This window comes from Labrus bergylta, chromosome 17, assembly GCF_963930695.1.
Source record: "Labrus bergylta chromosome 17, fLabBer1.1, whole genome shotgun sequence".
Taxonomy (NCBI): Eukaryota; Metazoa; Chordata; class Actinopteri; order Labriformes; family Labridae; genus Labrus; species Labrus bergylta.
The window spans coordinates 21,801,418-21,827,861 of record NC_089211.1 but is presented as its reverse complement, the minus strand read 5'-3'; the positions used below and the strand labels follow the sequence as shown (position 1 = coordinate 21,827,861).

The window sequence follows — 26,444 nt, the reverse complement described above, 5'->3', positions numbered from 1 at the left end:
GTCTTTTCTGCTTTTAGACTTTTTTTTTTCTTATTTTAAACAGGTTTTGCAAACTATCACAAAAAGGTAAATCAAAAAAATAATAATAATGGGTATGTTCAACTTACACCAAAACATCCAAAAACGAATATTCTGCATTAATGTGCCGTTGAATCATTTAGATAACAGGATATTATGGTGTTACAGTGAAACCATGTGCTGCAAAACTGCACGTCAATCTTTTAGTTAAACTAATCATCTTCAAAGAGGACAGCGTAGATATTCAAAGTTTACATTTCTTCTAAAGACGTAATGGTGAGGCAGGGAATAAGCCGAGAACAAGATATCTGCCTGAATTAAGTCAACTTGAGTTTCTCCTTTAGTTTTGTTGGAGACCCTGATGCACCATAAATGACATATTTGAGTGCGTTTCTTGGACACCTGCATGAAACGCTTGTATTTTTGCTTCAAGATGAACATTCGATTTTAAAACCCTTAAAACAAAACACGTGAATGAAGGAGTTTTCTTCTTAACTGTGCCCAACACCACCAAGAATAATCCCCCCCCCCCCCCCCGCAATTTCTGCTTTCACAAAGAGTTGATGCATGATTTTAATATGACAAAGTGAGAATACAGAATCAACAGTACATTTAAGAAATCACAACTGCTTTATTTCTTTTTCTTTCAATAAGCTCTTTTTTTTTTTCTTCTTTTTTTTTTTTTTTTTTACAAGGGCGAGTAATGACCAAATATCTGAAAGGATAGAGATCAGGTGGGATAAATAGAATGCTGGATCAGCTGTAAGAAAGCACTGGTCCTCTGACACAAATTAAATATGCATCTTAAAAGTACAAAAAAAAAAAGTCAGGGGCAAATTTTGGTGCAGATACAATGAAGCATCGAGATCTTTTACAGTAAGGGTTAAGATGAGAGAGAGAGAGAGAGAGTGAGCGAGAGAGAGAGAGAGAGAGAGAAGCACTCCAAGCCTGATAAACCTATCAACAAGTGAAAGCAGTCCATTCTGAGAACACAGTGACCTTTTCAACATTTAATCCTTTAATAGTGCCACAATATCTAAAATGAAATGTGGGTCTAAACCCCCTCCTCGCTGACCGGGCTCGACTGACTGTACAGTTAAGTATGCATATACATATATACCAGTGAAACACTGTCAAAGATAAATCGCAACAGTTTTTGTAGTGTGGTGGAGCCGCGTGGTTAAGCAGTAACATTGAACCAGTTATGACGTCGTTGGCATTATGAGCTTCAAAAACAAAAAGAGTCTGTTACAAAAAAAAGAACAAACGAAATGAAGGAGAATTCCAACAGCTTCACATTTTTTCAAATAGAACAAACACTTTAAAAAGTCCTTCGTAATCCACTGGAACTGCAGTGCTCACAAAAAAAAAAAAAAAAGCGTAAGCGGAGATCAGGTTTTAATGCAGCAAGCAACAGCAAACGCCCCTCGGTTGTGATTATTAGCTCGGAACAGCAAAACGCTATTTGGACCCTGATTGTGATTATAGTGAGGCTGCATTTATTGCTAGTGCCATCTCAGAGATCAGAAGAATCAAAATGATGTCGCCCACTGTACTGTCAGACAGAGTGGGATTTTTTTAACGGAGTAAGAGAGAGTCTTTTAAGAGCAATGAAAAGAAAAAGCAAAAACCCCCCCCCCTCCCCCCAAGGCAGAGGGGCGTAAAAATCATCACTTACGTCACATGTTCATCAACAGACAGTTTGATTAATTACAACCCAAACAAAGCGATAAGAAAGCACACATTTCAATCAGCTATTTTGAAAAAAAGGGGGGGGGGGGGGGGGGGGGCGTGAATGAAGCCCCTCCCCCCTCTCCACTCGTATTCAACTTCACATTGAGCCCCCAAAAGAAAAACGCTTGCCAGCTTGGTCGTTTTCGATAAATCCAGGCAGTCGTTGGCAGCACAATGAAGGGCCGAGTTCAGGTGCAGTCTTTTGTTGTGAAAATGTTGCTGCCAGTTTACACACACGTTCAGCAGGTCACATGCACACACCGTGAAGTTTGTTTTTTTTTTTTCCGTGGAAGCAACATGATTCGGGTTCAAAAATGTCCCACTTTTTCTGGTTTCACTTGAACATACAGAAGAGAGCGAGCGACAGAATGTAAAAAGCAAAGAACAGAGCTTTAAGAGAAGAGATCATTTTCCACCAATCAAAGCCGACAGTTCATGGATGGGCCGGGTGCATTTCAAAAGGGGGGGGGGGGATGCACTTCCAGGGTGTTTGACATGCAATGATGTCCACAAATTAGAGGTTAATTTTTTTAAAGGTTAATAAAAAGAAGTCCTTTAGCAAGAGGAGGAGGAGTGGGTGATGACTTAAATATTTTATTTACGAGTAAAAATGCCAATGAAAGAATGAACAAAAAAAAAAAAAAGAGTGCCCCACTGCATTTTCAAATGTGTTTTAAAAATATGAAACAGACTTTTCTTTCTGGTAGTCCGATGTATGTATTGTCTGCCTGGTCTTAAGGGCTACAGTCCATAAACGGGGAGTAAATACAGTTTGGCAAAATGGTGTGAAAATGAACCATCCGTCTGAGTCGGCCACTTTCCTTTTTCCCCCGCCGCAGAGAGAAACAAAAAAAAAAGAAAAGAAAAGCAAATATCTTCTTTTTTTTTTCTTCTCACCAATCTCCCCTTAAAAGTGACTAATAATAAATTAAAGAGAACCTTGAAGAGATCTGCTTAAAAGACTGTTTGTGTCTATGTATATATTTATATATATTTATATATCTCTATACGTGGTGTGAAATTATAGTGTCCAGTTCTGACAGTTCAAGAGGAGTAATTCAGTATGATGTCTGCTTGAAGCCCTCCCCCCCCCCCTCCTTGCCTCGAGATAGGCTGGGTCTAAGGAGACTCAGACGTTGGTCAGTGGGGGGGGGCTTTGTATCGGCAGGCTGGGTGTTGATGAGGATTTTTTTTAAGGTCCATTGTTATGCCTTGCCCTCCTCTACTTTGACAGCCTGGGGTTTGATGGCTCCAGTGCGTGCTGGTTTGGCTTGCCCTGTGGAGGGCAGGGGGAGCTCCTGGAGTTTGCTGGTCATGCCCCCGGGTGGTGTCTTGATCTCGCCCACTGCCGTGCGCACGTCTCGCAGGGTTTTATTCTGCAACACAGAAAACGGAAGAGGAGCTTACACGCGTGGCAGCGCCCAGCACACACATTTACATCAACAGGTGTTTTGGATAGTCAGAAGCTGACGCTCAGATATCAGGAGAAAGAGGAAAGTGCTTCACAGCCGTTTTAATTTCTCAGTTGGCACACTTTTCCAACATTTTTAACAGCTACTTAGCTGATTCAAGATCATTTTATATGTCTCCTAAGAGAAGCTTTAGCAGTGACTGTTGAAAATATGGGTTCACTCTTCATAAAACGGTACGAGGAGCAAGGTAAGAAACTTAAACTCAATCTTATATATGACCCATCTTAACTGTTCCATTATTATTGAAACATTATCGTCACTTGAAATTCATCAGCTTTAAACCATCCAAAAACATGAGCAGCTTTATGCACATTCTGATACTGAGGAAGACAAAAGTTACTACTTTCACACTTGAAAAATATTATTTTAGCTGATATGACACATTTTTTAATATCATAGTAGAGTAAGTAGATACATAAATATTACCAGTGATATTATAAATAGTTTAAAATAATCTTAAAGTCTTACAGCAGAAGAAATTAGATTATTTCTATTCTTGTCAGATAAAAACTATCAATTTAAGTAAATGCAAACACTTCCACACGGTAAGAAAAGGTAAAGAGAGAGAAAGAAAAATGGATAAAAATCAAATTACCTATATTTACAGTGGGTGGCTCACCTTCATGCCATCCTCTGGCCCTTTAACAGCGGGCTCAGGGGCAGAGGGAGGGGTGGAGTGGGAGGGGTCACGGCCGGGGTTGGGGTAAGGGGGGGAGCGGATGATGACAGGCTGTTTGACCTGCATGACGGGTCTCTGGATGGGGTTGGGGAAAGGGCCAGTGGTGGGGGGGCGCATGTGCATCACCATGCTGCCCTGAGAGGGGGGGACCTGTTGGTCATGGGTGAGCAGGAGGAGGAGGGAGGGGGGAGGGGGGGTTGATGAAGGGGTTGGAAATGAATGAAAAGAATTAGTTAGCATGTTGGTATTTCAGGTCATTTCCAAAAAAGTCAAGCTCTGTCACAGGTTTGTTTTTTTAAATCACATCCTTTCCAAATGTTTTAGAGTTTAGAATTGCTCAGATTAAACACAGCCCAATGTATTTATTTATATATATACATTTGAGAAACACACACCTGTTGAGCAAAATGGGTGGGCAGAGGACCAACAGGCCCCCCAGGACCAGAGGGCTTCCCGCTGGGACTGGCAGACCCGGGCCTGATGAGAAGGAGGAAGACAGATGACTTTACAATCCAATGAACAAATTCCAACATGTTCAAAATGAAAAGAAAATGCTGATTTAATTTCTATTTCCTAAACTGTGTATTTTTGATTCATCATATCTCACTCGTCGACAACGCAAAGCACTTCTATCATTCCTACCTGTAGGACCCTCCTGATAAACCAGGGGAATGACTGGGCTTCTCAGCGAACTGGAAACCTTTCATTTCCATCTGTGAGCCCTGGGAATAAAGATGAAAGCACTGACATTGTCAATGAGGATTAATTAATTAGAGAAGAGAAATACAGCAATTGTGTTTGAATTTTTGGGGCCTGTGTCCATTAACGGAGCTTTAAGCACTGGCAGCACTCACGACCCTGGTGTAAAAGCGCTTGTCACCTGAGCCTATTGTTGCTAGGTTACGAAAGTTTAATTCTCCATCCCTCGGTAGTGAGCGTTAGGTCTGTTTGAGGTCGCTCTGCGTGCTTATTATTTGCTTTTATTGCAGGAAATATCAACAAGAGAACGTGGAAATAAAGTAGAGGAATCATGTTCCCTCGAAGGACAAGTCAGATAATTTTCTTCCCCGCCAGTGTTGTTGACAAAGCTGATAGCAGAAGTCCCACCCCTTCTTGATTATGATTGGTCGGTGAGGGAGAAGAGACATTGACGAGCGCAACGCTGTTTTTTTGGAAACTGAGAGTGCCGCGAATGCAGCGACAAAAAAAGGGCGCTTTTACACTCTGTCCGCCGAGCACTGAAAACGCTGAATATCTATGGTTTCGTATTAAATATGCAGTTTTGGATTGAGAACGGGTGCTGCCAGCGCAATAAATGGCGTTAGTGGAAACAGGCCCTTAACTGCTCTGATGTTTTATCAGAACAGTTTTTGATTTGAATATATAGAAACAAGTCTCACCTCTCGACTGCCGGTCATGACACCAGGCTGAGAGCCGGGTGGCAACATGCGGCGTGGAGCACCGACTGACAGGTTCTGTCCCTGCTGCAGCTGGATCGACTGAGGGAGGATGAGGTGTTGCTGAGCTGAGCCGTAGCGCAGCTGAGAGCCGGGTAGAGGCATGGTCACCTGCAGGAGAAAGGATCATTATAATAAACGTCTTCACAGATATAAACTGTATAAAGAATGTACAGCACAACATGCCGCCTGAAGTGAAGCCAAAAGATTTATTTTTAGCTCATACACCTTGCTTCTTTCTTGTTAACAGATGGAACATGGGTAAAACTATCAAATCTAAATACAAGAAACTGTAATACTGTACCGACCTGACGGATCTCTGTCCTTTTATCTCTAAGTTTACTGTGTGTTTTCGTTTGTGTGGCTCCTCCAGCCAATCCCTACTGCAAAGACTCTGGCTTCAAATTCACAATATGTCAGAGGTTGAGGCGTTGTCCATCTTTATATAGTCATTGGTCTGATTATACTTAGAGGCCTTTCAGAAAACGTGGTGTCAATGCTTTGTACACCAGGAGTAGTACAGTACCTTAAAGCTCCTTTGAGGAACCTTCCCTTTGTGTCGCCCTCAATGGACTCTGAGCTTTACTAATCCACTCACCTGGATGAGCTGGGAGTCCATCAGCTGAGAGGAACCCATACCCGGGCCCTGGTTCATCTGGCTGTCGTAGACCAGCTGCTGGCTGCCGTTCATTGGCTGGTAGTGCGAGCCTGACTGCTGCTTGACCATGTCCGAGGGCTGCATGCCGGGGAAAGCCGAGTAGGGCCCCTTGAGAGGGGCTCCGCCGGACAGCACCATGGGGCTGGCCTGGGACAGGTTGGGATGCATGTAGACCTGGGACCTGAGAGGCAAAGGGGGCAACAGGATGAATGGAAAGTTAATCATGATCCAACAAACATGATGAACGATAAAGTGAAAGTAAGATAAAAACTTTGAGGTAGCAGTACCTGAAGGGGGGGATAGAGTTGAACATCTCCTGTGATTGGGAGACAGGCAGACCTCCACGAAGCCCCAACTGAGCCTGAGCCTGAAGAGACGTGTGTAAAGAAATGGGGATCTGCTGGGCTGCAGCAGCCTGAATTGGAAAATGCATTTAATATAATAACCATTCAGCTGAAACACAATTAAGCATGTGACCTGTGTGAGAGTGTTTTGATCTCTACCTGTTGGTATGTCTGCTGCTGGGTCATGGTTGGAGGAACGAGGCGTGGCTGGCTGGGAAAGACGTGACCGTCCAGATACAACGGAGGGATATGATTTCCTATGGAAGAAAGCAGAAAACACAGACTTAGTTTAGCTTCATATACATATTGAGCCATCATCTATCAGTGACTATGAGAGGCAGCTTTACCTTGCATGGACATGGAAGGTGCGACTGAAGCCACAGGCATCTGAGGCATGGAGACCCCTCCAAACGTGCTGTAGCTGACACTGGATGAGCCAACACTGCAGGGAGGCTGAGCACCTGAGGCACCCCCGCCAGGAGAGCCCTGCTCGGGGAGGGACTGAGAGTTCTCCCATGCCTTTCGGGCTGATTCCATCTGAGAAAAATAAAAAAAATTCAAAGCTGAAATGTATATACGAGGACACAAATTACACACAAGTTTCAATGCACAGAAAATGTCTGCAGGGGATTCCTTTGCAGGGTTGTAATTGAATTACCTTGAGAGTGAGGTCAGCACTGGGGAAGGAGATGGGGTTGAGGTTAATGCCTGGCTGCAGGTGGTTGGAACGCAGCATGGGGATACTCTGATTGAGAGCCGTCTGTTTAGAAAGAAAAAGATCAGAATCAATTAAAAACACTCAGTTATTGTCACACTAATCTTTAAACATTTTTTCATAAATGTAGAGTAGTCTCTCACGTTGGTGGTGAGCGCATCCTGCAGCTTGTTGACAGGATTGGACACGGGCACCGGGGTGGAGCCCGGTGGAAGGCTGAAATCAGAGTCTTTGGCACTGACTCCGAACTCAATGGGAGGCACTGGCAGCACAGAGTCCACGTGGAGGTCCACACCGTTGACTGGTGTGATGGGGCCACCTTCCAGACGATCCACGCCTTCGGAGCCTTTGCGGTGCTTCAGGGAGCGCTCGTTCCCGATGGGCCCCGGCTTGTGCTGTTCTTTAGCCTGCTCAGGGCCCGCGTCAGAGTCCTGGCGAGGAACAAGAGGACACTGAATTATTTGCTTAAGTTTCTGAAAGTGACCAGATTAACTTCAGTTTGTTTGTTTTGTGGAGATAGGGATACAAAGAGGAATATGCTGAAAGGATGACCTGACCCTACCTCAGAGTTTGGCTCGCTTCCAGTGTAGGACACTTGTTTGGTCCACGAGTCTCCTCCTGAAGACTGAACAGAAAGAGCTAAAAAAAAAAAAGAAGATAAAAAATCCCATTAGTAAATGTTAGTGAAAAATGCCATTCACATATACATACACACATATACATATACATATATATATATATTTTTTTTTTTTATAGAGAGCCTATTCAGAATAAAAGGACTAAATCAACTATGAAACTGATTAAAGTTTACAGAGCATTCCTTCTACTTTATAAATAGTCATAAAATGCACATTTTAATAAGTCCTTTGCAAATATCTCATCTCACTGGTTTAATATCTTATTGTATCTATTGTGTATATAAAGGGATGTTAATGTAGAGCCTAATCCTACTTTAACATCCATAAGGACGTGTGCTCATTGACAATGCTTTGTGCTCTGGCAGCGCTTCAGAGTGTGTTATTGTAATGTGTCTCTAAGTTGACTTCTTCTAGTATTAATAATAAAAAAGCTTTCACAGAATAATGAGCGTGACAATTACCTGAGCTGTTGGTCTCCCAGATTTCAGTTCCCAGGTTGTTAGAAGTGAGCGCATCCTCCTGCTGCTCGAGGCTCATACTTCCCTGCTTCTTAGCGAAGCGGGGCGGTATCTTGGATGTGATGGTCCTGTTCTTCACCGGCACCTGAATGCAGGCAACATTCAGAATGGTTTAATCAACTGCAAACTCTTTGCATGGTCACTTTTCAAGCATCTGGGCTGATTATTTACAGCTTGAGTATTTAGTACAGCATTTACTTGTTCTTTCCTCCTCCTGTCATCCTCCTGGGGGCGTCTTTGCTTTTTGGACAAGGCATCCTGGTATCCATCTGCAGACGAAACGGGTCCCCCAAGATCTCCCTCAACTACAAAACAGGCATATGGTTAATGCAAAGACTATATAAGAAGGTAAGAGATGCATTCTCTAAAAGCCATGTTTTTAACCACTTTAGATGGGCACCACTGTTTCTATTTCTATCAACATGAAAAGGAAGAGAGAACTTTAAAACATTGGACTTACTTGGGTAGCTGCTGAGCTCATACTGAGACAGCGGTTCAACTATGTCGGTCTTCACAGCTCCTTGCTTCAGCTCTTTTTCTAATTTCTTCCCAGAAGGCTCAGTGGGCTCCCTCTCCTCTTGCTGCTCGATGCTGTAGACCGGGCCTGACTCATCTGGGCCTCTACTGAAAAACAGAGAAAAGGAGAGACAAGGGGGGTCACAAGGAGGTTATTTTACATCCTTAACCAATGCAGCCGGATGGAGCCGTGTCCACAGAAGAAACTGTCTACATAATACTGGTGTTTGTATCAATTACATTAAAAAATGCACTATTCCAAACCCAAGAGGCCAGCGTTAATGAACCATCATCTCAGCTATTTTCGGCACAAAAACAAACTAGAAAAGGAATCAATAAGAACAAGTTGTCCAGAAAGATGTTCCTGATGTAGTTTAATCATTGATTATTGTGTTCTTGTTTACAGCAAAGACTATTTCTTATCATAGACTCAGGGTGTTTTGGAGAGTAACCTCACGTAAGGGAGGTCAGCATAATTACCAACTCCCAACACAGTTAGAAAATTAGGCTCGCTTGTCTGATACAGACTGTCATGCAGGTTATGAGGGGGGAGTGAAAACCTCTCCCTCCATTCTCAGGCATGCCCAGAGAGTGTTGTCTCTGCACATCCTCCACTCGGAGCTGGAACCATCTGACAGATGACAGAGTCCCCAATGCATACTGAACTGTTTTGATTTGTGCTCACCTCTATCATAATTTTGATTGTTTCTGATTTCCTGATAACATGGAATGTTGTTTGTTTCTATTTTTCTTTTAATTCTTCTTTTGGGGAAGCTAAATGTGCACAGCATTGGAGTCCAGGAAATAAATTCCCTAAAGGAGTCAATAAAGTGTCAAATTAAAGCTACAACTATAACTGAACTGCTTCAGCTTTTCTATGTTTATGTAAAGTTACCTTTTATTTTCAAATATTTTTAACTGAATTTTTGGTTTCCCAAAATGAAAGAGGACAGAAACTTGTTTGTTCCTGTCACTTTAAGAGTGTCGGCCAAAATGTTTAGGTCAAATCAATACAGGTGAAACACTGTTAATGCATTCTAGGCAACAATCAGTAAAACAAGACAATGGAGCGTTAAGAATATTTCCATGCACATATAGAGGACTCAAATTACCAGGAGCAGTACATCTAGACAGAGCATTTTGTAACAAACCGGTTCTTGATTTGTTCTTTTATTTCCTCACCTCTTACAACTCGGGCCTCCATTCTGCCAGCTGTCACTCCTGTTGGAGGAGGATGTTGGTGGGTCAGGTGTGCGCACCATCCTGCTCGCTTCCAGCAGGGACGGCTCTCCTTTCCTGTTCTGCCGCTCCACCAGCGGTCTCTGGCTAGAGAAGCTTCTCTTGCAAAGCTCCCTCTTCTCACCGGAACCCGGTTCATTGTGACCCGAGTCTGAGGGAGCATCGCCGTGTCCCTGTGGAGCCGGGCCTCCACTCCCACCTCGCTTCTCTCTCCAGTCGCCAAAGTCGCTGTTCTCTGATCCCGTCTCCCATTCCTCGGTCTGACCATGTTGGCTGGGTCGTCCGGCGGTGTAGTGCCCACTGGGCCAGGTTTCCTCCCCACTGCCTTTGGGACGACTGGGCCAGGGATTTGCAAAGTCTCCGTTGATGTACTCATCACTCGTCCACTGGTTTGAGCCGGGTTCACGTTCTTGTTGTAGTCGTCGGAACCTGGGAGGTTTGTCTTGACGGGGTGGTCGTCGTCTCCTCAACATCTGCCTGTCTGGGTTGTCGTTGTCAAAGTAGTATTCTCCTTCCCGGTCCTCTGTGCCGTTTTCCATGAAGGATCCAGTGAATTTAGGGGCGTACTTTAGAGCCTCGCGTTCAACAGGGGGTCTGCGGGAGTAGGTTGTCTCGGCTCCAGGGCCATAACCGTTTTCTTGCACGGAGCCACCACTGCTAATGAACTGGGGTCCACGCCCCCTCCAAGTAGAAATGTCCCTTGACCCTCCAAAGCCTCGATTGTAACTTGCAGTGGTGTTCAGTCTGGGGGGAAGCATGCGACCTCCAAAACCTCGGCTGTTCTTGGTCTTATCCCGTGAATCTTGGGCTGCCTGGTCCTCTGTGTACACCTTGTTGGACCTCCAGGAATCCCTGTCAGCTTTACGGACTTCTCCAGACTCTGTGTAACCCTCTCCATTCTCAGACCCCTTCTGGCGTCGCCTCTTTGGCAGTTCCTCGTACTCGGAGGTTTCACTCAAAGTCTCGCTGACGTTTCGCCTTCTGGGCTTGCCCCTCTGGAACTCGTCCACCTTGACGAGGTCCCTGGGTATGGCTCGGCCTCTGCCTGTGCGCTGAGCTCCGCTGCTGTTGTTGTTGTTGTTGTAAGACCCTCTAAGATTGTCACCACCTCGGCCGCCCCGGGTTCCACCTCTAGAGCTGAATTCCCTGAAGCCTCGGCTGCGGCCTCTGCCGGTTCCCCTGACTGCACCGAAGGCCTGTTCCTCATCGATAAAGATCCAGTTATTGCGCCGTGGTGCGTGGGGCTCCCGGTTGTCCTGGCTTTCTCTGGGCGACTGGCTCTTCCCGCTGTCCCAGGCGTTCTCTTTGGGGGAGTCGTCACTGTGGGTGCTTAAGGGCCTCTCTGTTTTAGTGGGAGCTGGTGACTGACGCTGCCTCTCTTCCGGCTGTTTCTCGACAACAGGTGAAGCTGAGCGCCTGCTGCTGGCTGGTTGGTTATCCTTCTTTAAGTCGTAAACATTAGTAAGGATTTCTTTCTCCAGGCGGTAAGGGACAGTCTTCTCCTCCGGCTCAGGTTTGGGCTTCTCATTTTCTTTGTCTTCCACTTTGAGAGCCTTGAGAACTGGTTTCTTGATGGGTCCAGTTCTGCGGATCAGAGTGCGCCCGCTGGTCTCAGACGGCTGGCTGACACTACTGCTGGAACTGGAACTGGACTCAGACCACTGGTTTTGAGCATTGCCGAGTCTTTCTTCTTGTTTCTGACCCCCATCTCTTTTCCAGCTGTCCTTAGAGCCTTCCAAGATCTCATCGTGTGAATCAGGGCTATCTTTCAGATGCTTTTCTCGGGAGTCTTGTTTCGGGTAATCACTATCTGCATGATTCTGCGGGAGGTTCTGGGCAGTGGTCAGTAAGCCTTGGTCACGGTGTCTGTGTTCCCTGTCTGAGCCTCGGCTCTGGTAAGCATGATGGGGGAGATCGTCTTGGTTTAAGCACTCGTTTGCTCTGTCTTCATAGGAGTCCTGTTGGGAGCCGGCCAAATCACTTCTGTAGAAAAAGAGGATTTGATAAAGATGAAGAAAGACAAAGACAGAAAGGTTGCTTTGCAGGATTTTGCTCTAAAGCTGTTTTCACACATGCACTCCTGGAAATCCAAATTTTCAGGACATCCTGCCACTGATATCTTCCTGAGTTGCTTATTCAAATATGTCCGTCAAAGTGTGACTGTTCTCCATATCAGATGGAAGGGGGGTCTCAGAAGGAAAGACATGACGAAAAAGTCTAATTGGAAGAACTATATTCCCCGTCTGCCCGGAAATTAACTGCTCTGGTGAAAGATACAGTTATTACATAAAAGCGATAAAAAAAAAAAAAAAAAGGGAATAGTTCAAGTACTGTTTTGAACTGACAAAATTGTAAGTCTGCCTCCATCTCCCATTTTTGACACAATAACTGACCTGTCATCCGGCTGCCCACCATCTGAGCTTTCATGCTGTCTCTGGTAAGGTGGAGTAAAGCTGCGTAAGGGGTAGCCATCTTGGTTCCACATAGGGTACGGTTCAGTGGAAGGGGCTCTTCTCTCCTGGTGCAGGCTGGGATGGTGGCATCCCTCATCAGATCCGGGACTATTCAAGTGGTCTTGATGCATCATGGGTTTCATCATTCCTGCTGAAAACAAAACACGTTTTTCAAATTGAAAACTTTTTGTCATGCTCCAAAAACTAAGAGACTTTCTTTGTTTTTACATTTAAAAGACCTGCGTTCATCTCCTCGGTTCATTACCTGAAGAGTGGACAGCCCCTGGATAGTAATCCACAGGGGATCGTCCTTGGGCCATGCGGGGATCCATGAAAGGCGGCATCATCATCCAGCGGGGATCAAACCCGAGGACATGCGGTGGATAGAAGCCACGTTGGCTGTGGCTCGAGCCAGACGAGGCAGGGTGACCGGACTGCGGCCAGTGCTGCATCTTGTATACCTGCTCCTGAAAAGAGTTCACAACAAACACACTCGCATGAGGTCAAGAACAAAACCCACAGTCCCTGTGAAAAAGGGACACGGACACATCATTGTAGACTTCTGAGTCAAAAAGGACAGGAGGATATCTTCCACTGTAACAGTCTTCTTTTTGACCCGACATGACAGACACACATCGCATGTTACATTATTTTTAAAAGTCTGAAAAACAGGGTGAGTATAGAGTAACACTGGTATTCAACTGATAGATCGGAGCATCCCTAATTTTGAATCGATCTGTTAAAATCTTCTATGTTTTATATAAAATGTAAGGATGGTAATATTGCAGCTAGCAAGGAACTACTTGATTAAATTTTGGACGAAAAATGAACATTTTACAGGAGGAACTTTTCACATCACATGCAGCATCATACAGTGGTTGGTAATTTCTTTGATTCTGGCTCCGAATAACAAACAGTCTTGAAATGGGCTCGTTCTGAAAGTCATGTCAGAACCAAATCAAGCAACAGCAGCTAAATGTCATTTAGACCTTTTTTTTAACGTGTATGTAACACCGGTTCTTTTCTGTTGTATTGCGTCAATTTCTATAAAAGAATAAAACTGTGCTCAACTGTTTTGTTTAAGGTCTAGTGATACGTAAACTGATCGTGATCTGAAGAGAATAAACAACAGACAATCCAATCAAAGGTAAACAGATTACACCCCTTCACATGGTCCCCTGCTGGTCATGTTTGCAAGCTGATGACCGTTACCTTAAAAAATCTCTTCTCACAAAGCAGCCACTACTCCATGAGCCATTAGTGAAGGATTAGGACTTTATGGGTTAAGAAGGGACATCATCTGGCACTCACCTGCTGCTGCTGCTGCTGCTGCTGGTGGTGCTGCTGCTGCTGCTGCTGCTGCTGCGGTGGCTGCGGCTGCGGCTGCGGCTGCTGCGGCTGCTTTTGAAAGCGGGGTGGCATCGGTTTGGAGGGATGGCGTCCATTGTAGTCTCCTGACGGGGAGGACGGCTCCTGGCTATCATCCTCGCTGCCCCGATAGTTAGAGAACCCAGGTTCCTCTCGGTAGCTGTGGCCAGGAGAGTGGTCCGGGGCACCATCACTTCCATCTGGAGATGATTTGATACGAAGAAATGCTTAGATATTACTTTTATAACTTTCATAACACACGTTTAACACGTCAGGTTAAATTTAGATTTTTCTTCTTTACCCTTTGTGCTGTATTGCCAGGTCTCAGGGTGGCCTTTACTCTGCTCCCTGGGTGGAGAGAGAGGAGCTTCTTTGCCCTCTCCTTCTTTCAGGATCTCCTCCGTCTTTGACATCTGCCTTTCGGTCTTCCCAAATTTCTCGTCCAGCTTCTTCAGTTTCTCAGCACAGGCAGCCAGCCGTTCCTCACGGGCACGCCTCTCTTCTTCCTCCCTGCGTCTGCGGGCCCTCTCCACGGCCTCCGACAGCTCAGGGGACACGTACTTGGCCCTGGCTGGACCCTGAGACTGGCGCTGGTGTTCATCCTGGTCAGCTGGTGGCTCACCTGGAATTTTCTGCAGGGCCTAGAGATGGAAGAGATGCAGTTTAAGGGGGAGACTGATGCTTTAAAAATGATGGGTATCACAGCTGAGCACGCACTCTGTACATGTACAGTACAGCACACTGCTGTAGCATGTACAGCTAATTCAAACACAGTCATGAATTTATGCATTGTTTTTTTTTTGTTTTGTTCATGAATTATTTGTTAAAAAGTACTACAAAAACTATCACTGCCATGTTTCTTTGCTCTCAAGTTGAGTATGACTGCTAGAGACTTTGAGACTTCCAGTTTTGAGAGTCTGGACTCAGGTCCAAACCAACATATTCCTGGGAAGAGGTCTAAACATGTTCTAATCACTAACACCTGTGCGGGTGCACAGAGCATATACATTTAAATCATTGATATAATGATTCAGAACTCTAAAGGATGGAAGCATGTTGATAGGGAGACGGAAGGATTTGACACTTACAATATACCCTGTTATTATTTTGCCTGTTAAGCCCACCCACTCACGTAAAGAGCCTAAAAGCCTCAAAATCTTGTTTTGTAAAATAATAACTTCAGAGGCTTAAACATGAATCTTTACTTGCAGATTTTTCCTGGAAGTGATTCAATTTTTCACATTTTGAAACAGGTCAAAAAAGCAGGAGCAAACTCGTATTGCCATTATGTCTTTAACACCCTTTTCACTTGCCAAGCAAAATACTTTGCAAGTGAAAAGAAGTGAGATGTATCTCTATGGTTACTGCAAGGTCATCCCTTCTTATTCATAATGACAGTCTCACTCGAGGGCGTGCGAAGGCTGCTGCTATTCATATGCTCTGTAGTGTTGCCTTATCCTCAGCAGGCACAGAGGGATTAAAGAACAGTGTGTTTTAACAGAGGAAAACATCATAATGAGTTAATCTTAAATAAGTAATCTCAGAAGGGGAGGGGTGAAAGTGGAAATAACAAAGCGTTGTGTGTGGTTACCGAGGGGTCCGGAGAGAGATATCTGCTGCTGGTCTTCCTCAGAGACTCGTGGTGGTGATGTTGGTAAGAATAACCCTCCTCGAGGCCCTCCTGGGTGTACGCCGCCTCACCTGCACTCAGGGAGGATTGGCAGTTCTCTCTCTCCCTCTCCCATTCAGTCCTAAAGAGCAGTACATCCAAATTCAACCAGGAGCCCTTTAAATCATGACAATTCCCTAAAAGTGTGAGCGTAAAACAGAGCAATGAGGAAAGAGGTCTCACCACATTTTGTTTTTTTCACTGGAGTGTTCTTCTTCATCATCACTGAACTTCAGCTTCTCACTATAATCCACTTCCTCGTGGAGTCCTGAAAAAAACAAAGTAACAGTGAGCAGATGCGTAGAGGGACAAGATGTTGAACGCTTGGAGCATCCAGTGGGTGTTCCTCAGGCTGTAAACGGGTCACACTCGATATGTAGCCGGACTTATACTGTGTTTTGTTACCAACAAAGATTTATAGAAAGCGATCTTTAATCCCAACAAAACAACAAAACTGCCCAAATGAACCCCAATATCTTGTAGGGTTGTCACAGAATCTAAATTTTAATCTTTGATACAATTCTAGTCAAAACCAAATGATATATCAACACCTTTTTTCAATGCCAGAGTGACAAATATACAAATCCTAGGCACCAAATATTGGGTCATTTCTTTTTTTTAATCACTTAAAATTGCAGGTTAACTCTTGTGAACTTTCTAAATTGCACAAATATTCAAAGTTTTCCCATAATTTTCCAGTTTATGTGACGCACCAATGCGCTTGGAATTTGCTCACAGAATTGCAGAATATTTTTTCAGTCTGTGTTTGAAGGAGCCATTGTACTGATTGGTTGTGCAAACAGTGAATAATCAGGTGCTTCTCCACAGAGAAACCTGGAGGCAGTTGAACCAGTTTAAGAAACACCTACCAGCCCATCCATCCTCACAGTCAATGTCAAGCTCATCCAGATCCTTCAGGTCCTCCGGATTGACGATGGCCGGGCGCTGCGGTCTCTCACCAGGCCTGCGGATGGGCTGAGAAGAGACGAGTCGAGGTGCAGCACGGGCGAAGCGGGCCTCTCTCTTTACATCACCACTGCAGAAAGAGACGGTAAAAATAACCATAAAGCAAATGCCAGTTGTCTTAAACGTCTAGGTTCAACCGTCACCATGTGGACAAACTTACTTGACAACATCAGGTTTGGGGTAGCTCTGTCTAAAAGTGGGTTTGCTTTCAAATCGGGCGGGGGCTGCAACAGTGGTGGGAACAGTTTCTGTACCTGGGGCTTCACGTGTATCTTTGGAACACATCTGAAAACAGCAGAGGGATAAAAATGTGTAGTTCAGTAGAAATACATCAGGCACAGGATTGTCAAAGACCAAAACAGCTGAAAAATATACGGAGCAAAGATCGGGGCGCAGCATACTTCGATACTTTAGGTGGATGAATATAAGACCTTCAGTCTCTTGTTCAAGTGCAATGATCTTCTATTATCTGATGCGAATGATTTGAGTGTCATTATGTGCCAAAAAGAAGATTGGAGACTATTACAGGATTTTATCTATTTCTTTGAGTCATACTGTATGACAGCAAAATGAAGAACAGACACAGCATGTTCCTGCATCCATAGTAACTCAATGTCCAGTAATCATAGTAATGTACAAAAGGTAAAAGGGAGCGAGAGCAGTTCTGCTCCAGCCAACAGTTTATACTTTGATCATTATGTGCAGCAATGAATAAATACTGTCCAAAAGACAAAGTTATAAAACACTGTTTTTTAAGTTAGGAAATAAGAACTGAAGGGTTGACCTCAGCCACCACCATAGTACCTGAAACATACGTAATAAAACACCCTCATAGTTCTAACCTTCCACACATCTGTGTTGTTAGCTGGCGGATTTAAAGGTACTTACAAAAGCGGGCAACATGTCATGGTAGACAGCCGTGGAGGTGTGGTGAAGCTGGTACTGCAGCGCAGTGGGGACGGTTGTTCTGCGGACAGGCTGGGCGGGTCGTAGGGAAGGCTCCTTGGGGTCGAGGACCGGAGACGGAGCCGTCACCACGCTAGAGGAGGTCGTGACGGTGGCAGAGGGGGGGTGAGATGAGGCTGGAGGGGTGCCGCTCTCACCCAGGGCAGTGATCTTACCCTCAGGGTCTGCTGGCAGGCCGAGGGTCAGGGTCGAGGGCTGAAGGTTCCTGCCACCACCTTCCCTCCAGCTCGTCACGTCTGAGGAGAAAGAGAGGTTTGGGCAAACAGAATTACAAAATCTGAATGGAAAGATTGACAAAAGTCTTGAATTACCAGAAATACTGCCCTGTTTGAAGGGAATCAAGGCTCTCTGTATCACTGAAACAGCCACTCTAAAACCTGATTAATTGTCCTAAAACTTCATAAATGACAGCTGTTATGTACTCTGGCACTAAGGGAAACAAGTCTTTGAGAAAAATGGCAGCATGTCGGTTGTGAAGCTGCTTTAAAAAAAGAACTGTAGAGGACACAGTGTAGCATTGACTTATAAAACCTAAACAAACTGCTCTCTTCCTCTCACTGCTGTAAATTGTTTCTTTAAGTTTATCAAGGAGATGTTCATGTGTTTCAAAAATACAGTTAAGCTGCCAGAAAGACAGAACTCTCGCAGACAATTTAACAATTTGTTTCCAGCAGAGTTTATCCTGTGTTTGTGAGCCTGCCAAGTCCTACGAGCGTAGACCTACTCTGGGGGCGGAGGCTTGGTCCGGGCCCATACGACGGATCGAAGCCGCTTCTTTCCTTGCCAGCCTTGTCCTGTTCTCCAGCTGCCTTTAGCGTGGGAAATTCCTCGTGAGAGAAGGGCTGAAGTCGGTTTGAGGCCCTTGAACCTGTTGTTGTGGTTAAAAGATGATGAGAGGAAAAAAGGAAGAGGTGTCAGTCTGACTCGTGCAAACAGAAGAGCATTTTTACAAATTGGCAAAGACAAGTAGGGGTCCAAGTTTGAACAGCAAATCGTTCCCCGGTAGCATGAAATGTGATTTTAAACACATTTCATGCTTAATTACAGAGCTAGGATGACTCACCATCTGGCTCTACTGCCTTTCCATTTAGCTGGGCCCATTGCTTTGGTCCACCTGTGTTTGTGGTCTGAGGAAACAAAGCAAAAAAAACAAAGTCACATGCTGATAGATGCATTAGATCTCTGACCTGCATACAGAATATTGTACTTCTTCTGACATATGGAAAGTATATGCAGCATTTAGAGTTCTGCAGCTTCTAAAATGAAGCCAATCTGTTGCCGTTTTCACATATGCACTCCGGGTAATATCTAGATATTTACAGGAGGACTTCTCTGGAGATTCTCCCGACCTAGCTGTTCACATATGCTCCTCACAGCGGGGGACTATCCCTTTCAGAGGGGAGGGGGCTCGGGGGATTTCCCAAGGTAAGACGTGACGTAAATAAACAACCCGGACAACATACTGACGAACAGAAAACATAGTGCAGCCGTTTAATTACGTGCACGGAGATCGTAGTGGTCGCGTGCAGACACTTTAGGCAGTCACTGTATATAAACGTCATTCTCTTTCTATTGGCTCAAATTGAAATCCCCGGAGTATATGCTGCCGCGTTCAGACATCAGCTCACTCGGATTTTCTGCGGAAAAAATACTAGGGGTCTGGCCGGGAAACTCCGGGTAAAGTCTGCGCCAAAAATGTGGCTGTTTGCGTTCACGCATAGCCTAAAGTCTCTCCAGGTAGCCAAATCGAGGAAACAGAGATTTCCTGAGAAGAGGGTTTGTGTTAATTACATGGACTGTATTAAACATGGACGTAGCCTCAGTGACATCAGCCTTTGGTTACTGAAAGGGAATTTTGAGGACTAACAATGGCGGTCAACATATTGACAATGCTGTCTCAACGAAGCTTTCCGACAAACTAGTAACAAAGAGGTGGAGCACAGGCGTGCCTTAAACCTCCGTCAAGCTCCTTATTAAGCATGCTTAAGCTGCATGAAACAGGTTAACATTTTAAAACAGGCATTTTAGAACAGTTGTGTATGTGACGGGGCATTTGCAGCAATCCTCTAGTGGACACTCTTGGAACTGCAGTTTTTTGCACTTCCGCATTGCCTTCACTTTTTTCAACAGGGCTGCTTGGTTAATTACAAAAGTAAGATAAAAATTGGTCTATAACCGCTTTTGTGTGTGTGTCTGTGTGCTGTACTAGCACTGTGCATGGATCTAATATTAGCTGTCTGGGGCTTCTGTTTGTTGCTGTGGTATTGAAACAGGTATTGCTCACACTTCATAGAACTAATTCAGTCATAAAAAATGCAACAGTTTGAAAGTATTTATTAATAAGATCTAGCACTTAATCTACAGCTCTTTGTGAAGGAGCTCTTTGAGTTTAGGACAAAGGGTCAAGAAAAATCCTTGTGATATTGAGAAATGAATGGAAATGTCCACATCATGACCCTGGCTGCACGTACGCACCTCTTGGTTGGCTCCCGGTGAGGGCTTCTGAAGATTGGAGACAGATTTCTGTGAAGCCGGCTGCGGCTGCGACTCCGGCAGCTGTGGTATTGATGCAATAGAACTGCACACAAGACAGAAAAAGAAAGGGTCAAAGCGAGCACAGACACATTGACGTAACACCAGAGGATGGAAGTCTGAACCGCTGAGCAGGTGTTAATACAGCAACTCACTGTAAACACGGGGTAGCAGCTTTGAAACTACAGCTGAGCGCTACAAAGCTCAAAGCTGTGTTCTAATTTTCATGATGCTGCCTTACACAAAACAAAAAGAGTGATGTAAGCTGCTGCATATCTCCAAGAGTGCACTTCTTCATTGCACTGAGGGTGGTTAAGTTGTTTTATTTGACTGAAAACCACACCGTACAAAAGCCTTCAAAGTACCAAAATAAAATGCAAAATCATATAATAAATTAGAACTTTAAGTATTGTGACTTCACATGAAGTTTGAATAAAAGATGAGACGAGATAGTATATTTCTCCCCTTACCTCTTTTGATCGGGTTGTTCCTGCTTGTTCGCCCATCCTGTACCGTCTTTAGGCACAATAATCACGTTGGGATCGTTTCCTTTGTTTTCGGATTTCAAGCTCGGCAGGTGAGCAGGTGGGGGCATGCGCCGGGCTGCGGCCACTTTGCCAAGACTCTGTAAGCCATGTCGCGGAACTGCTAGAAGAGAGAAACAGGACGGTAAAGCCAAAAAAAAAAAACGGTAATAGAAGAAAAGTAAATATTCACTTAATAAATTCATCCTTACCTGTGTTTTTCTGAGTTTCTATTGATTTTCCCTTGTACTTGTCAAATAGGCTGAGTGAGGAATATTTGCTTTTCCCATCCTTGGACTTGGTTATTTGCCCCAAACGATCGGACATTGCGATGTAATGTCATCGAGTATGGAAATTTTTCTATGCGCCTTTTCCCAGTGCCTTCAGATTCTGTGAAAAGGGAAAAAAATTATTAAAGATCACATATCCTCCTATTCTTACTAAAAACGTCTACATCTGTCAGGGAACCTTGATTTAGTTTTCTGTTTATTCCATATCGTTTCCACCAAGCAGCCCGGTTAGGTACGGTAAACCTTTATGTTAATGAGTTTCCACAGCAGACTGTACTCTTTCTTGGTAGATGGGGTGTGCCCTGGATGGCCGTGTCAGCTACATAATAGCGTGACATCATAGCAGCGCAACACCTATAAAGCCGTCTATTTAAGCCCTGCTCAGAACAGGCCGTTTCTGTGTCCGTAGCCACGTCCATCTCTGGAAGGGCTCGGGCGTTCTTGCACCATGTCTGATTGTTTACGGTGAGAAGGCAGACTCAGAGGGGCAGAACAAACACCTAGCTGTGGGAGTGTCACCCCACTGGGGGAGGAGTTACTTCTCTGAACGGCCTGTTTGAGCAAACTATTTTCTGAAAAGTGGAGCGGGCAAAAGACAGACCGGACAGAATTTTCTCATAATTTGGGAAGTTAATAGACAGACAGGGAAACATGAGAGTTAGAAAAACATGGGTAAACTGTATTTTGCATAATATGTGACCTTCAAGTTCCAACATTAACTGTAGCCATGGAGGATATTTTTCTCCCTTGAACAGAGGAGTTTTATCTAGCGGTGTCAGTGTGCAATTTTATTCAAATCGTGTTTCATCAGCACTCAAATACTTCATTTCAATATTTTGCATCATTTCTCACTGGCCAACAAGTTTACAGTAAAAGAACATTGCATGTAATGTAATGCTCAAACTATTACATACGCACTGCGTCGCTCGAGGGTGTTTAGGACAGGCCGTTACATTATAAAAGCTGAAAAAACAAGGCAGTAAGGCAAAGCTACAAAAAATTGGAGGTATTATTGTTATTGTTTATTAACTGTTGGAAATCTTGTTTTTGCATAGTGTCCTTTAAACTTTTATTTTTGTTAAGTTCCTATAAAAACTTAAAAAGTGTGTTCAATGGGAATCGGACATCTAAAGAGTGAAAGTGTTATGGACAAAAACTGAAAGCTACACCATGTTAGTAGTTTTTTTCTGCTTTTTATTTGTAGTTTTTATGGAAACTGTAATTGTTATAATAATAAGACCAAAGTAATGCTTTAAAAATATATTTTTTTCAGCCTTTATAGTAGAGATAGGACAGTGGATCGAATCAGGACAGGAGACATACCGATTAGATAGTGGGGAATAAAGCTACACGTCGGATTTGAACCCGGGCCACAGGACTACAGCCTGTGTACACCCTATTACTTCTCAACGGCTTTAATCAACAAAATATGTTATCAGCAACAATGTTTTTTTTCCTGGTGTAAACATGTTATAATATATTGATTCAGATGTACAGCTGTCTTACTTGTGCACACCTTGTGTTTAAGTCACTACTACCTACCGTGGAAATGTTACAGGGAAGATGTCAAGTCAGGGAATTCTTTTTTTAGTGAATCACTGTTTGCTTTTTTTTTTCCTTTACAAAGGTGTTTTTGCAGGACAATTTTTTGATAGTCAACATTGGACAAAGCTGGTAACATTACATATAGAGGAGATATTTAAATACAATAAAATATATGTGCAGCTAGTCACAGCAATGATGTGTTTTCTTTAACAGACTGTTTAACAGTTATTAGCTATGGCTGGTTAAACTTTGCCCATGAAGGTTGTCATGCAACAAGAGTGACTGAAGCTTGACGGCTAAAAATAACCTGCTTTTTCATACGTGACCAACCATAACCATCACCTCACTTATATGCAGTGACAATAAAAACATGATTCTGCAACTGTGAGAGTAGTATGGCGTCCTGGATCATTAGGTGTTTGCCATGATTACTCATGAAAATAAAAGCTGTAAAAAAGAAAGCGCTAAACTAATCAAAGACGCTCCTTATATGCATATTTCAGGTTAAATGAAAAGCTCTGATTTGCTCTGTGTTTACATCTGTTGTCTGTCGTATCTTGATTACATTTTTGTTTATTCGATATCCTGACCCAACGGGGTAGAAGTCAACATATCTTACTTGTCTAAAGCCCTGTTTCCACCAAGCAGCACGACACAGTGTAGCTCGCCAATAAATAAAATGAAGAAGTATGAGACACAGTAAACTTAAACGAAAGGGCAACAATGGAGGGTTCAGCATCTTTGTGTTCCCTCTTCTTGGCATTTGGCTTTCATCACAAGAAGACAAGATTTAAGTGAGAGAAAGCTGGACAGCTTAAGGGCATGAAAATAATCACTCGAAAGCTATGTGAAACTTAAACATGGCACGATTTGTGTCCTTTACTACCGCTGTTGCACGGGACGTGACGATTCCTTCGACCAATCAACAGATTGCAACGGATGCAGTGTGTCAAGCTCCACCCTCTATGGGGGATTGGTACGCTTGGCATCCCAACCACCGTGAGTAGCAAAAATGTAGGAGGGTACTGGTTGATGATTTTGGGAAAATTCCCAACTTTTGACTGTAATAAATGTGAACCGTACCGTACCGAACCAAACTGAACCCGAACGACTGGTGGAAACAGTCTTAAGACTTGTAAGAGGCACAGCTCCTTGTTTAGCATGAGTGCTGTGAGCTGCTGTAATTAAAGCCAAAGATGCAGATGTGCTGCCCTTCATGAACCTATAAAACTAGGTTAGTTTGTTCCCTTTTCTCTGTTCCCTGGTTAAGTAAAAGTAATGCAACCAGACACAACTCAGAAAATCAAAACTTTCCCCCCTGATAAGTAATATTGACAGAAAGATTATTGTGGAAATGCATGAAGATTATTCTGAGAAACCTGGAAAATGTGTATCAAGTAAAATAAATAAGACACTCCGAACACCACAAAACAAATCAGTAAGTTTCAGCTTTGGATATCTCAAATATTTTGACTAATATCTTGATTAAACGTCATGCTTAAGCCTAAAAGACGTAAAAGGGAAGTATGGCAACAACTCGATCATACATTCATCAGTAAAGCTATTATTTATAGGATGACAGGCTAGGGCTGGGCGATATGGACCAAAACTCATATCTCAATATTGTTCAGCTGAATGGCGATACTCGATATATATCGATATGTATTTTATTAACAGTGAAAACACATAGAAAAATAAACTACCTGTTTGTGAATTTAAAAAGTAATATTATAAAATAAAAATGTTCCTTAAATACAATAAAAGAGAGAGAGAGGAGGAGCAGGGTGAAGAGGGAGAGACAGTCAGTCATCATCAGTGAGATGAGGGAAAAAGTGACCTGGCACCTCTGTAACGTTATTTTAATGTAACATAAACTATATCTACATTAACAATATTGTCTTACCCTATATCTTGTTTGAAAATACATCGATATGTCTTAAAAACTCGATATATTTCCCAGCCCTGTGACAGGCTTGGCTGAAATATGAGAAGGAGTATTATTTTATAACTAAAGCAACATTTAAGTGTGGGAAAAAATAAACCAGCAAAAGCAATAACACACAATGGGAGATTTTTGTGACGGTTAATGGCGATCCTATGTCAAAGAATCAAAACATAAAAATAGTAAGAGACGTGAAATGGGGTGAAAAAAATCAGCAGTTTGAGTAAAATTTGATTTCTTTCCCCCACTTAGCTTCAACACAGCAGCCCACAGCTGGTGTTTTGACTATAATGAACAAAAAACTGTGTAAATAAATATCATCCAAGAGAGCTGAATACCAGACACAACTCAGAGTAACATTGATCGAAAGATTACTGTGGAAATGCATGAAGAGTATTCTGAGAAACCTGGAAAATAAATAAGACACTCTGAACGCCACAAAACAAATCACGAAGTTTCAGCTTTGGATATCTCAAATATTTGGACTAGTCTAAAAGATGTAAAAAGGGAAGTATGGCAACAACTCGCTCATGTATTCATCAGTAAAGCTATTATTTATAGGATGACAGGAAATATGAAATATGAGAAGGAGTATTGTTTTATAACTAAAGCAACATTTAAATGTGGGGGGAAAAAATAAACCAGCAAAAGCAATAACACACAATGGAAGATTTTAGTGATGGCGATCCTATTTCTAAGAATCAAAACATAAAAATCGTCAAATTAAATAGGGTGAAAAAATGAGTAAGCAGTTTGAGAAAATTTGATTTTTTTTTCCTCCCAGTTTGTATTAAACTTGGCTTCAACCCACAGCTGGTGTTTTGACTATAATGAACAAAAAGCTGTGTAAATAAATATCATCCATGGAGCTGAACAGCAGACCATCCTGCGCGTATCGGAGGCCGCTGAGTTAAAGCTCTGCATAGGCGTTTTACAGGCACTGGAAAAAAAGAACAATATCACCATTTTGACTCGATTTAGCTCGAGTATTAAGATGTTAAAGTCAATGCATGTTTGTGTTCCTACGTTAAACCCACAATCGTGCAGAGATTCAACAAAGAACCACCGAAATATAAAGTTAGAAAAAACCCCTCTTGTTAACGCTGAATGCGTAACGACATCCACACTTGATTTTTGCAAAATCTTCCACATCAATAACGCCACAAAACTCAACGAAAACGACCCATTCGCTAGCAAAATTGTAATATAATAGTCTGATAATCCCGTTTGACTTCTTTTATAAGCGCGAATCATTGTTTTTAATTCTCTATTGTGAGTTTTAAATGTCGTTCACTCCTTGTTAGCTAATGCTAACGCTAGCACATGAAACTGACACCCAAACAGTTTCCTCTGCGCGAAAACAACAACAAAGTCTGACGATTTTAATTCATAAAAATAAAGGAGCCTTACCTGCTATTTCAGGTTGTCAAGGTAACTCGGCATCCTTTTAAAAAAAATGCTTAAAAAACCCCACCTGAAATCAAAAAGGAGGACCCCCCAGGTGTAGTTGCTAAGCAGCCTAGGCGTTAATGCTAGCTGAAGACAAAACGGCTATGTAAACATCCAGTGTTCAGAGGCCAAGGCCCCAACAAGATGTGTTCTTTACCACGGTTTAAAGTGTGTGAGGATACCGGCTGGTTGCTGCTTTTCGTTTAATCCGCGTAGACACAGCGAAACACAATCATTTGCTTTGATTTAGCAGCTAGCTAGCTTCGACAGGCGAAACGACAAAATCCCGTCTTGATGTTCAAAACAACCTTGACAGGCCGGTTCGGGATGTTCCAGTGCAGCGGGGGGTTTTTGTTCGGCTTTATTTAACACGCTCTTTATTCGTGGGTGAAAGCTACAGAAAGGTTTCAGGTAACCGTTTTTAAAAGTGTTCTTTTGCTTTCGGGACGGTCAAGACGACAGTGATGGGGGGAATGTAGGACAAGGCGATTAAAAATGGCTGCTGCACAGAACAAAGCAACAATAAAAACTAAAGGCAGCGAAGACAAGCGAAACGAGATTAAAACGGCAACTATCCGCGTATTTTACTCACCGATTCAACGACTTGGTTTGTCTTCTGATCAGTGGCAGTGATATATTTCCACGAAATGCTGTCTAATCAAAGGATGGATGGCGATTGTAAAGCCCAATCTTCATAGGTTGAACCGATTAGCTATGTTGTTGCTGGGGTCCGACCCGGCCTGAAAATGAAC

General features: G+C 43.3%; 1 protein-coding gene across 11 annotated transcripts; it reads right to left on the bottom strand.

The window, feature by feature from the left end:
- Positions 1-578: 578 nt before the first annotated feature.
- Positions 579-26,444, bottom strand: prrc2b (proline-rich coiled-coil 2B). 11 transcript variants are annotated; one of them, XM_065965463.1, is made up of 31 exons: positions 26,285-26,444; positions 20,679-20,856; positions 20,413-20,590; positions 19,886-19,988; positions 18,474-18,537; positions 18,135-18,278; positions 17,333-17,646; positions 16,605-16,729; positions 16,348-16,514; positions 15,662-15,746; positions 15,401-15,560; positions 14,111-14,450; positions 13,753-14,009; positions 12,707-12,908; positions 12,382-12,592; positions 9,932-11,971; positions 8,694-8,857; positions 8,432-8,538; positions 8,177-8,318; positions 7,640-7,716; positions 7,221-7,529; positions 7,021-7,122; positions 6,710-6,899; positions 6,522-6,619; positions 6,306-6,433; positions 5,959-6,199; positions 5,304-5,471; positions 4,546-4,646; positions 4,299-4,380; positions 3,844-4,053; positions 579-3,128 (listed from the first exon to the last, which is right to left on the bottom strand). In XM_065965463.1, the coding sequence occupies exons 2-31, from the start codon at positions 20,791-20,793 to the stop codon at positions 2,958-2,960; spliced, it is 6,795 nt and encodes a 2,264-aa protein (XP_065821535.1). In that variant the 5' UTR covers positions 20,794-20,856; positions 26,285-26,444; the 3' UTR covers positions 579-2,957. The 11 variants fall into 11 exon arrangements, with proteins under 11 accessions (XP_065821535.1, XP_065821542.1, XP_065821541.1 ...); XM_065965470.1 differs by having other exon boundaries at positions 4,546-4,625; XM_065965469.1 differs by having other exon boundaries at positions 7,221-7,508.

What these genes read in the sequence shown, in the direction of transcription:
- prrc2b (XM_065965463.1), bottom strand. Translation starts at nt 20,793, where the DNA reads ATGTCCGATCGTTTGGGGCAAATAACCAAGTCCAAGGATGGGAAAAGC. An exon ending in CTGTGAGGATGGATGGGCTG is followed by an intron (nt 15,747 to 16,347) that starts GTAGGTGTTTCT and finishes TGTTTTTTTCAG; the next exon opens with GACTCCACGAGGAAGTGGAT. An exon ending in TTATCAGGAGGGTCCTACAG is followed by an intron (nt 4,381 to 4,545) that starts GTAGGAATGATA and finishes CCTTCTCATCAG; the next exon opens with GCCCGGGTCTGCCAGTCCCA.